At 37.7% G+C, this 12,584-nt stretch overlaps 1 protein-coding gene across 21 annotated transcripts in view; it reads left to right on the top strand.

The window, feature by feature from the left end:
* Positions 1–12,584, top strand: part of nrxn3a (neurexin 3a) — a 296,866-nt gene that overhangs the window by 222,879 nt on the left and 61,403 nt on the right. For all 21 annotated transcript variants that reach the window (XR_006374521.1, XR_006374519.1, XR_006374520.1 and 18 more), the window contains 3 exons: positions 1,093–1,283; positions 2,639–2,812; positions 9,249–9,368. Coding sequence is in view for 18 of the 21 variants with exons in the window: in XM_044166363.1 (XP_044022298.1) it covers positions 1,093–1,283; positions 2,639–2,812; positions 9,249–9,368 (485 nt within the window). In the remaining 3 variants the exon portion in view is untranslated. The remainder of the gene's footprint in view (positions 1–1,092; positions 1,284–2,638; positions 2,813–9,248; positions 9,369–12,584) is intronic.

The following is a 12,584-nucleotide window of genomic DNA, read 5'->3' as shown; positions in this document are numbered from 1 at the left end:
CCCATTCTACTTTTGCATCTGGCTCTGGCTCCCATTCTACTTTTGCATTCTGCATCCTGGGAGCGCAGTGTTCTAGTCGGATAATATGGTATTATGAGATCTTTAAGATACGATGGTGCCAGACCATTAAGAGCTTTGTAAGTGAGGAGAAGGATTTTAAATTCTATTCTGGATTTTACTGGAAGCTAATATTGGAGAGATATGATCTCTTTTCCTAGTTTTTGTCAGTACACGTGCCGCCGCATTCTGGATCAACAGGAGAGTCTTAAGGGACTTATTCGGGCAGCCGGATAATAAAGAATTGCAGTAGTCCAGCCTAGAAGTAACAAATGCATGCACTAATTTTTCGGCATCATTTTGAAACAGGATATGCCTGATTTATGTTACTTAGGTGAAAAAAGGCAGTCCTTGAAGTTTGTTTCATGTGGGAGTTAAAGGATAAATCCTGATCAAAGATAACTCTGAGGTTCCTTACGGTGCTGCTGGAGGCCAGGGCAATGCCATCTAGAGTAACTATATTTTTAGATAATGTGTCTCGGAGGTGTTTGGGACCAAGTACAATAACTTCAGTTTTGTCAGAGTTTAACATCAGAAGGTTACAGGTCATCCAGGTCTTTATGTCCTTAAGGCATGCTTGAAGTTTAGTTAACTCGTTAGTTTCATCTGGCTTGATCGATAGATAGAATTGGGTATCATCTGCATAGCAATGAAAGTTTATGGAGTGCTTCCTAATAATACTGCCTAGAGGAAGCATATATAAGGTGAATAGAATCGGTCCAAGCACAGAACCTTGTGGAACTCCGTGACTAACTTTGGCGTGCACAGAGGACTCACCCTTAACATGTACAAAGTGAGATCGATCTCATAGATAGGATTTGAACCAGTTTAGTGTAGTTCCTTTAATGCCAATTACATGTTCCAGTCTCTGTAATAGGATGTGATGGCCAATGGTGTCGAACGCAGCACTAAGATCTAACAAGACAAGTACAAAGACAAGTCCATTGTCTGATGACCTTTAAAGAACAGCTTTAAAGGCAGAAAGCTGAAGATGTCTTAAGCATTCTGTAACTCTCAATAACGTTTCTCTTGCAGATACATCCACTATGTTTTTGACCTTGGAAATGGGCCCAACCTCATCAAGGGCAAAAGTGAAAGGGCACTGAATGACAACCAGTGGCACAATGTGGCCATCACCCGAGACAACAGCAACACCCACACACTGAAAGTAGATGCTATAGCTACTAGTCAGAGTATAAATGGGGCCAAGAACCTGGACCTGAAAGGTATGCAAAAGACATGACACCTGTTACATGTTTGTATCTCCTTGTGTGTCCAGTTTTTTTTTTTCAGCTACATTGGCTTAAGTTGTTGAGCTACTAAAAAAGCTACTAAAAACTTGCAATAACTTTCCTTGTGCGTTGAACTGTGTCCATTTTACTGCATCTTCCATTCTATTTCTCCAATTCTTTTTACATTTTACCTAGGTTAAGGTCAGTCTTCCTACAATATTGTGTACAAATACGTCTCCATGATAAATAATATCAGAATCTGATTCTGATATTATTTATCATGGAGATGTATTTGTACACAACTATTGGTTTTCTGCCATATCATTAAAGGGTTATTTCAAAATGTTTGACATAAGGCGGCATGAGTAAATTGTGGTAAGTGGTATTGAGGGCTCATTCTATGCATCAAATGGAGCAAGATATTCAAGCTTGTCAAAGAGAAATTAACAGCAATAAATTGTAAAACACTTCAAAAACTAACTCAGCCCATCTTATGTCAAAACATCTGAGCTTCACACTCCAGAGTTCCTCTTTGTCTGACTATAAGAACAGCTTATTGGACTGAGATATTACTCACTGATTAAAGGCATTTTACTTTAGTAGTAGTAGAGAGATTTTTCTCAGTGTTGAGTCTTCTTGTTGTTGAGCTTAGAGAGCACTTTAGGTACAATAGATCAGTCAGTATGACACTACCTAGTACAATGCAGTTTATTAAAAAAAAACATGTCATCTAAGCTATGAAAAATATCTTAAATCTTCTTATTAATTAAGGTATATTGGAAATGCTTCCATCAAAACTGTATAGCCTACTCTAACTAATTAGACAAAGGCAATGTCATTAGGAAGTAGGAACATAAAGCACAAGTTCTGATGCTGGCTGTGTCGATTTCTAAATTGAATAATCGTGGAGTTGTTTTATCTGATAATGAGTGTTACCTTGACATTCAAATACCAACAGCAGCACAGACTGCCATGGTGCTTATCTTTGTTTTGGTCCTGACCAATCCGAAACTGGTACCAATTTAACACTGATTTTGAGCTGTGTTGGACTGCCAAACTACCAACTGTTTACATTATGCTGCATTGTACTGTGTAACTTCCAACACTTTAGGATTAGCAGTGGTGAAAAGTAACACATCACAAAAAGTGTTTAGGGATTGTGGCTTGCAATTGTTTAATGTAACCAAGTACATTTACTATTTATTTGATAAAATACCTAAAATCTTACTTTATCCAGACAAATGAAGATGGCACAGATCTGTAAGAAAGAATTTATAACATACAAGTATTAGGATAAGCTCCACCTGTACTTCTCTTCCTACAGTGTCTCTATTTTTTCTACACCCCAGGTGATCTGTTCATCGCAGGACTGGGCCCTGGAATGTATGGCAACCTGCCTAAACTGGTGGCTTCCAGAGAAGGCTTCCAGGGCTGTTTGGCATCAGTGGACCTCAATGGTCGCCTGCCAGATCTACTCAATGATGCCTTGTTTCGCAGTGGGCAGATTGAGCGTGGATGCGAAGGTACACCATCCCTCAAATCCAAGCCTGATTTAGACTACTACAACACAAACTTCAACTCCAACTCCAGCAGCCCTTTCTTCCTGCTCAATGCAAACAGTAGCTCCATAGCCCTGCATCCATACAGAAGTACCTCCATTCTATTAACTGTACTTGTTGCCTCACTTACCCACTGCTAGAGGTTAGGTCAGACACCTCCTCACCTACACCACCACGTTATCGGCCACATTGGTCGCCACTGACAGTGCCGTCACAATCACCATCAGAGCAGTTTTTTCCAGTGCAGTAAAATAGAATACTGCCAGATGCTCCATTTTTATCTCTTCTCCTTTTGTAAACTTTAGTTTGTGTTTTGTTTTTTTCTGAATTTTGCGAATGTTAAGAATCTTAAACAATATTATCATATAAGAAGGTACTACAGAGCTCCTCACGAGTGGCTGGTTCAGGTGTGTTGGTACCCAGACACGTATTAATTGTTATTAATTAGATACATTCACAATCAGAGTAAAATGTTGCCCTACAGTAAATTTAAAAAATCTATTACATATCTCATTGACCCTTCACTAAGCCCTCTCCCCTTACTTATTGTTGCTATGCTTGTCAAGCTTTCCATTCTCACACTGCACATATGTAGTTTACAATGATAACGGTGGCAGATGTACAACCAGAAGTTTGTAGTGCGTTTTGAAACAATGGATCCTTGACTTCAGACAAAAGTAGACAAAAGCAGCTTCTCACTTTTAGTTGGCAACTGTACTGATTTTACTAAAATGACAGCTGTCGCTGGCAGATTTTATTAGGTCCAGCTAGCTAACTAACATTAACTGTGTGAGTTGGTTGAAAACCCAGTCTTAGAAATATGCATTTGATGGCTATGTACATGTCATGTTAACGATGCAAAAAAAAACAAAAAAACACTTAGGCTCAGGGCTGCCAACTTTTCAATTTAGCTTGGAGTGAGATTTGGTATCGGTGAAGGTGGTGCATTTTATGAGTAGGCCTTCTGTGACATTACTCTTCGTAAGGGTCGGGTTCATCACTCTCCAACCCCCAGTTCAGCAGCAAATTCACATGTTAAAGCATGTATAGATTGAAAAGGGGGCATTGAAAAATGGGACTCTTAGGAGAATCTGGAGGGTTAAATATGAGTGGATATGATTGAATTTTGTTCACATATATTGTTAAAGGTTGCTATTGGTGATATGATTTTCAAATTTTATATGCTTTTATCATATTCCCAGCTACTTAAAAGTAACACATTATGATTAAGTTGACTATCATGCTTAGTTGAATCATTCTGCCAGAAAAATGCTAAGAAACAGACATCAGAAAAGTTATTAGTTTACTCTCTGCGTGTTTAACCCAGAACCCTACTGAACATCACATGCTGTGGTATTCCATTAGTGTAAGCTATACTTTGAAGAATAGGACTTGTAGATCTTTGGCACATTATTTACGGCACTATCAACTGAAAATGTTCCATTTGCAACTTCAATACAACATATAAGAAATGCATCAATATGAATGTAATGACAGTTCAACTTTGGAGCAACATTTAGCCCCTTTCACAGTAAGCTAGCATGACATGTTTGGTATCAATGGATTCATTGCAATCTCAAGATTCATATGATGCCACTGGCTAGCTAGCTAACTAGCTTAAAACTGCCAGATGCTGCTTAAAGATGTGCCAGATGATCCACCATCATTTTCAGAGGGTTAAAAGTAGGCCAAGTAAACCAAAAACTGAGGAGGAGAATAATTCCAATTTTAAGATCATGATGATGAATGATGCAGAGTCTAAATAAAATATAACCTATAGTTCTATTTTTCACTTTTAGATGGTTAAATTAGGTTAATAATATGTCTATCAATTGTCTTGTTTGAATATGTCTATTCAAACAAGACAATTTAATTTAAAAGATATATATCAGCTTACCTTGGTTTTTTTCACTGTGTTACTGTTACTGGTGCATTCTGGTAAGATTAAATTATTTTCTTTATAAAAAAAAGATTTGATGTTCAAAAAATATTTTTTTTTAAATGAAGAAAATAATTCAATTCAATTTTATTTATATAGCGCCAATTCATAACAGAAGTTATCTCATTGCACTTATAGAGCAGGTGTAGACCGTACTCTTTATAATATTAATTACAGAGACCCAAAAAATAATGTTCTCTTAAGCATGATACTCCAAGCAAACCTCATTTAACTATAGTAAAAGTATCACACAGCAATTGTAGGCTACAGTATGTTGAGAAAAGAGGGTTGAAATGTGGTGAGATTTGCAGACATAAGCACATTATCACAGATTATTATTACTTGTTTAAATGTGGTATGAACAGTTCATTGTTACTACCCTTATAACCACTACAGATTCATGTGTACAGTTGATGACTCAATTATTTGTAAAAATGTTTCAAAAGATGCGTGAGAGACATAGATTAAGAGAGGAAGGGGGCCCACAGAGACTGCTTATGTATAGGGCCCAGAATTTTGTGCTACACCCTTGACCCTGACTGTGCAGGAAGTGCATTTGCATTGGGGCCCGTGGAAGCCATAAAAAGAGCATGGCCTCCAACAATATGTTAGGCGGAATACGGGCCCTTGCTAGTGATTCAAATTGCCACCTCAGAAAAACACGTGTTCAAAGAAGAACTCACATTATATTAAAAGTGGTGCCATTTGTTTATTGATGTTGTTCAATGTCAAGTCTTTATTTTATCATGTGATGAGACAATATGGTACCTAGTTTATCTGTCAAGACTGACCATCTGGGCACTTCTCCAAGCCAAGCAAGCAGTCATACCTTTCAAACATAAAAGCAGCAGTAAGAAAAGAGAAGAGAAAAAAGAACAGGAGGAGAAGTTAGCAAAGCTCCCTAAATTAAAGCCTTTGGCTTTTTTTATAAACAATTGCCAGCCCACGGACAACCCCCCTCCTAGCAGCAATGCAGCAGTTCGGCTGGCATCAGCATCGCTGCCCTCAGTGTTGTCAACAACCATGCAGCATGTAACGTTAGGATAGCAAGCTAGATTTCTTAGTCCCAAATAACTTCATAACTAGTAACTAGCATGCCCTAGGGCCCATCATAATAGCAGCCTGTCGTAACTACCTTTCACCACTGACTCTAGTCACAAACTGTCTGCAACTCACAGTGCGAGACTGGGTCCACTTGATTACTATCCCGGCGCACACTGGTGTTGCATCAGGTTATCAGTTATATTTTTTTTTTTCACTACGTGATAAAATGGACGTGTGGCGTGAGAGCGTGTGAAAAGTGTCAATTGCTTGAGTCTTACGGTCAATGCGTGAGAGTTGGTAGCCCTGCTTAGGCTAATGCTAAGCGACCCCAATGTATCATGACCAGTTAATGGTCAAGGTACAAGGTAATTTATTTATCATATACAACACAAGGTTGTACAACGAAATTATATTAGTAGTCCCTTCATGCTACATACATACTATATATACCAGTTATTTACATATGTACATACACATATATACCTAGGAAATAATTCAGTGCATTTTTTTATTTGTGTCTGGTGGAATGCAAGACAGCAGCAACAAGATAGTGAGGATAATATGGTTATTATCTTCATATTGAATCTTGAATGTTCAGGTGTTAGTAGAAATTAAGTTACTTTTATATGTTAAGTATTTTCAGGTGATGTGAGTTTGGCAAAGTTGTCTCAGGTAAACTTCCCCAAACCAAATACAAAGCAGGACAGAGCTGCTAACGTTAGCCTAAACTCTCAGAAAGAACGATAATGAAAAAGATAAGTTAAAAATGTTTCTACTGGAGACTCCATTTCATAAATATACAGATAGCATCTGCGACCGGGGTTGCACCATCTTCCGTGCAGTGGATGTGTCAATCCCGAACAAGACTTTTTCCAACATAACCTTTCAACTCCACAAAATAATGTAGTTAGATAATAAAATGCTAACTCAGTGTCTACACAGCATGCAGCAACTTTAGTCCTCCGTTAGTGTCTACACAGGATGCATTCATGTACAGTATTGAGTTTAGGTCACCTGTGTTTTGGTAGCGCTCAAAGCCCAAAACACAACCACTGTAGTTACACATGGAAAATGGAAAAAAATAGACTAAGTGTAAAAATACAGTTTGGGTCACGTTTACACAGGTATGGCACGAGTTACGTTACGTTGCCTGTGTAGACAACTGTATTAATTAAAAAGTCTTACTTTGGGCAGGAGGAAAGAGAACATAATGTAGCACAATGCAAATTCCACAGAGATTTAAAATAATGGTAATGGTAGTGGTAATAATATTAATAAAAATAATAATAGTAATAATAATGACAGAAATAATATTAATACGACTAATAATAATAATTGTAGCAGCGGGTGTTTACACCTGGCCATGACATCATAGCAGCATTAGAAATCTGTATCAGGCTGTGGCCGGACTCCAGTTCATACAGTTTGTTCACAAAGCAAAACTTGCCTAAGGTTTTAATTTGTTTTGTGTTGATTTACAATTCTATATAGCTACATCAGAATAGGCTGCTGAAACGTTTTGCACGAGCAAGCAAATGTCACTGTGGACAAAATGTTTCCATCTTCCTGTGCAAGTCGTGCATTCTTTTGTGGTTGTTTTTGTCATCCTCTTAAGGTTCTGGGCCAGCTTCCACAACCTGTTCATTTTTGCATGAAAATCATTTTCTGTAGAGCTGTTTTTTCTTATCATTCAGTTGGACATTGAGTGTACTATATGTTTTGGGTTGTTTTTTTTAACATTAATTTACAGAGCCCCATGTTAGACAAATAAATGTGTTAGTTGGTGTTTCATTTTAATCAAAACAGAACATAACATTATGTGTACACTGTGACAATCTGAATCGGGTTGTTAACAATGTTATTCACTGTACTGTATGTACTGCAAGAAAGTAATGGTTGATTCATTTATTTTTCAAAATAAAATCTCATCAATCAGTCTGTTGGTCTTGTCCATTGCATTCTAATGTCTCATTTTTATGTGTGCTTGAATAGTTTCTTTTCTTTTATTTGCTGATGTATCATGATCATTCAATTAGTCATTTAGACTGATTGCCATGTACTACCTGCATTTCATTACATAAAATTGATTTGTTACTTCAGCCTGTGAGCTCCTATCAAAGCCCATTAATGATTATTGAGTTGGTAGCTCAGGTTGTAGCAATATATTGTACTGTCACTAGATGGTGACACTGCACTGCTTGCAAACATTTAACAGAACAGTGTCAGCAGACGTAACATAAATAAGCTTTTCATTGTTGTTACATCTTACACTAAATCCTGAACCAGATCAGCGGATCAGTCACCAGAAATAGGAGTTGCCACTGCAGGATATTCCTGCATTGTAAGTCACTGTAAGTTCCAAAACTCCATCCCTTCCTCCAACTCATCATCAGTTCACTTGGTCCTGAACAGATCCTTGCATCAGTTTACCAGGTAAGTCTCCACTCAACACATTTACCTTATTTGAATTAGATGAGTTGATGTAGACTGACAGTTGGTCTGCTATTTTGAAGATTTATGTACATTAATGCATAAGCAGATACAGTATATTGGAAAAATGAATTTGCTTGTTTAAAATTTCACATAATCAAGTATCAATAAAAACCTGGCATCATGGTGGACTGAAGTGATCCTCAACACAAAAAAACAACTTTTTTTCAAATATGCAAGCCACATGTTGAGAAATGTTTAAAAATTACACCTTGGGGGCATGATATTCAGGTCAAAGGGGGAAAGTTGAAAGATTTGACGGGATGACTGGGGGTTAGAGGCGACAATACCACTGCATGAATACACCATAGTGTATATTGCTTACATTTTTCTAATTGGCATGGATAACTAGACAAATAGATGATGTGATATAATTTTAAGATTTATATTAAGAATTACACATACAAAGTATTCTACCAACAATACAGTACAACCCTTGCTTTCTGCACTGGAAAAACCTGCTCTCTCACTCTATTGCTCTTTTTAGTGTGAAGCCCCATTTTGTTCATAAATGACAAAAGGATGCTAGGAGGAAAAGAAAAATGAGGTTGTGTGACTGGGCAAGAAAAAAACATTGACGCACAAAATGAATAGTCCCAGTTAAACCATTGCAATGGTTTAATAGGTGGATACTGTTTCTCATAAAACCAATGCTATTTGCGTGGTTAGGTACCAGCAGCAGTGAGTGAGAACATTTGTTTTTGGTGGAGGATGCAACAAAACATATTAGCACATTAAACCATGTGGATGAAAACCATTTTTGACAATCCATGCTAACTCCATAGCCACTAGGTCATTCCATATTCAAAATAGAAGTCTCCAGTGAGTTTGTATAGTATTAAACCCAGTTCTGTGTGTGTGTGTGTCTGTGTGTGTGTGTGTGTGTGTGTGTGTGTTGTGGTTGTGGGTTTGGCTGGATTTCTACAGGTCCCAGCACCACCTGTCAGGAGGACTCCTGTGCCAACATGGGTATTTGTATCCAGCAGTGGGAAAACTATACCTGCGACTGTTCCATGACCTCCTACACTGGCACACAGTGCAATGACCGTGAGTGCTGATCTCACTATTAAATATCTAATGTCACACATGTACAACAGAGTGGAAGAAATCATCTCAGTGTAAAGCATACCCCCTAAACACATCTTTTGTGCCATCAGTGAGTGCTTAAAATGATTATGAAAATATGATAATAATAAAAATATTTATACTGGAGAGAACACTTTGTTAGGACATTTCATGAATATACATAGTTTTAGGTAAGTTTTGAAATCTCTTCATCTCTTACTGAGCTGTCCCACATACACAGACAAACACATGGATGGTGTGCGTTGTCACAGCAAACATCTGCACTGACAGTTTGGGGCTAAATTACACTGACTGCACAACCATTCCAGAGATTAAACTTGCATGAATTCAACAGGACAAAAATTCACTTTGCATTATATGTAGCAACTTTAGGCAATTCACCTGGGAGGAAATTTGTGGACTTAGGAGCACTATTGGGCAATATAACAATGTCAGGAAATGAATCTTAAACAAACTTCTCATTTTGCTCTTTAGCTGTTAACTCTAGTAGCACCTTGTCACAGTGGATATTTATACCCATCTATATAATCCACAAGTTCCTCTAGTGACACAGTATGCAAAAAGTTGATTACAATTCTTTATGTAATTTGATTTTATGTGTGATATGTCCATCAAAGGTAAGTGCTGACTGTTGCACATGTCTGACTGAGAGTTTCATCAGCGGTTAGTGTGCGTGAAAGCAAGTTTCATGGCCTTAGAGAGTACCAGTGAGTACACCCCTCACACTGAGTCATCACCTTTCTATGGCAAAACAATTAGAATGTGGCTGTTTTAGTCACCAATTCTCAACTCATTTGAACTTTTAAGGCAAATTGTGGTGCATTTGGAAATCGGTCATACCAAAGGGCAGTATAAATTTAAATGTAGAGATGTTGCATTAGAATCACACATCTGCTGAAGTATCTGGACTTATTCAGAAAATGCAGTTAGGAAAAGTTTATAAGAATAAATTCTTTGTCTACCCCTTTCTTTTTCAGACTCGGTGCTGTCAGTAAAGATAGCTTTGCTTTTTCCACTCTCGCTCTCCTTAACCTGTCATATACACACATCACAATGCTGAATTTAAGGTTTGTTAGTGCAGATACAAATCAACTTTAATTAAATAAGGAATCATGTGAGTGGAGGGGCATTGTTTCAACAAAAGCCAAGGTATGGCAATGTAACATGACATCAAGGATCTACTATGCTAGTGAAAACTGTTTTAACAGACATGTAGCTCTCTCATATTCACAATGCCCAATGTTTGCATGTAATGAACAACTTAGAAAGAGCAGTGAACGCCTTTCATCGTATCTATTTTGGTTCATCATGGACAGAGAGCAGTAATTTCTATTAGGTAACCAAGGGGTGTTCAGAACAGAGAGAGAGAGAAAGTTGGTGGAGGAGAGGGAAGGGGGGTGGGGAGAGGGAAGCACAATGCAAATACCACCTAGAATTTAAAAATAGTAATAATGTAATGGTAGTAGTAATATTAATATTAATAAATTAATAATAATAGGAATGACATTTAATTATAATAATTACAGAGACCCAACAATTGCATCATTGAGAGAGAGAGAGAGAGAGAGAGAGAGAGAGAGAGATAGACCTGGTACCTGATTCCACAGGAGAGGAGCTTGGTAGCTGAAGGCTCTGGCTCCCATTCTACTTTTGGAGACTCTAGGAACCACAAGTAACCCTGCATTCTGGGAGCACAGTGTTCTAGTGTGGTTATAAGGAACTATGAGCTCTTTAAGATATGATGGTGCCTGACCATTAAGGGCTTTGTAGGTGAGAAGAAGGATTTTAAATTCTATTCTGGATTTTACAGGAAGCCAGTGAAGAGAAGCTAATATGCTATAATATCTTTTCCTAGTTCTTGTCAGTACACGTGCCACAGCATTCTGGATCAACTGGAGAGTTTTAAGGGACTTATTCGGGCAGCCTGATAATAAGGAATTGCAATAATCCAGCCTAGAAGTAACAAATGCATGGACTAGTCTTTTGGCATCATTTTGAGACAGGATGTGCCTGATTTTTGCAATGTTACGTAGGTGATAGAAGGCAATTCTAGAAGGTTGTTTCATGTGGGAGTTAAGGGATAAATCCTTATCAAAGATAACTCCGAGGTTCCTTACGGTGGGTGGTGCTGGAGGCCAGGGCAATACCATCTAGAGCAACTATATCTTTAGATAATGTGTCTCGGAGGTGTTTGGGGCCAAGTACAATAACTTCAGTTTTGTCTGCGTGTAACATCAGAAAATTGCAGGTCATCCAGGTTTTTATGTCCTAAAGGCATGCTTGAAGTTTAGCTAACTGATTAATTAGTTTCATCTGGCTTGATCGATAGATATAATTGGGTATCATCCACATGACTGCGACTGCTTTTTCAAGGAAGAGAAAGGGAAGGTTAGATATAGGTCTATAGTTGGCTAAAACCCCTGGATCAAGAGTGGGCTTTTTACGAAGAGGTTTAATTACAGCTACTTTAAAAGGACTGTGGTACCTAGCCTTTTAATAAAGACAGATTGATCATATCTAGTAAAGAAGTGCTAATTAAGGGTAAAACGTCTTTAAGCAGTCTAGTTGGGATGGGGTCTAAGAGAAAGGTTGATGGCTTAGATGAAGAAGTCATTGAAGTTAGTTGGAGAAGGTTGATAGGAGAAAATCAGTCTAAATATATATCAGGTTTTCTAAACCCAGAAGTCATTGCTTTTAAATCATATACTTGATCTTTTATATGTAAAGTTGACTTTACCAATTTGAACTAAAATTAATCACAATCACAACGTATTGTATAAAAACAGCAGCAAGACTAATAAACATGTCCTAATGTATTCTTATGTTCATGAATTGCAGTTAAGAAAATAAGGCACATTCTGCAATACAAACGATAACCCCACCACCAAAAATCTAAACACACATATATAGCCGTAGGCGGCAATGAGCGGGTTCAAACTTTTTTGCACTCAACAGAAGGAAGCAGCTCAATTGACTAAAATTAAAGGGGTTTCAGACTTCACAAAGTTGGGAAAAGTCACTTCAGCTTACTTAATTCAGTTTGAAAGGAGTGAGACCAATCACACACTTGTTCCATCATCACAAAGCCTGCAGCGTTTAAAAAATGAATCAATGTTTTTCACATTATGCAAATTAAACTCTCAATAATTGACCCATGGCCCACTTGTTTAGCAGATT

This window comes from Siniperca chuatsi, linkage group LG15, assembly GCF_020085105.1.
Source record: "Siniperca chuatsi isolate FFG_IHB_CAS linkage group LG15, ASM2008510v1, whole genome shotgun sequence".
NCBI classification, from domain to species: domain Eukaryota; kingdom Metazoa; phylum Chordata; class Actinopteri; order Centrarchiformes; family Sinipercidae; genus Siniperca; species Siniperca chuatsi.
Note: the sequence above shows the minus strand (reverse complement) of the source record. Positions and strands in the feature narration are given on the sequence as shown.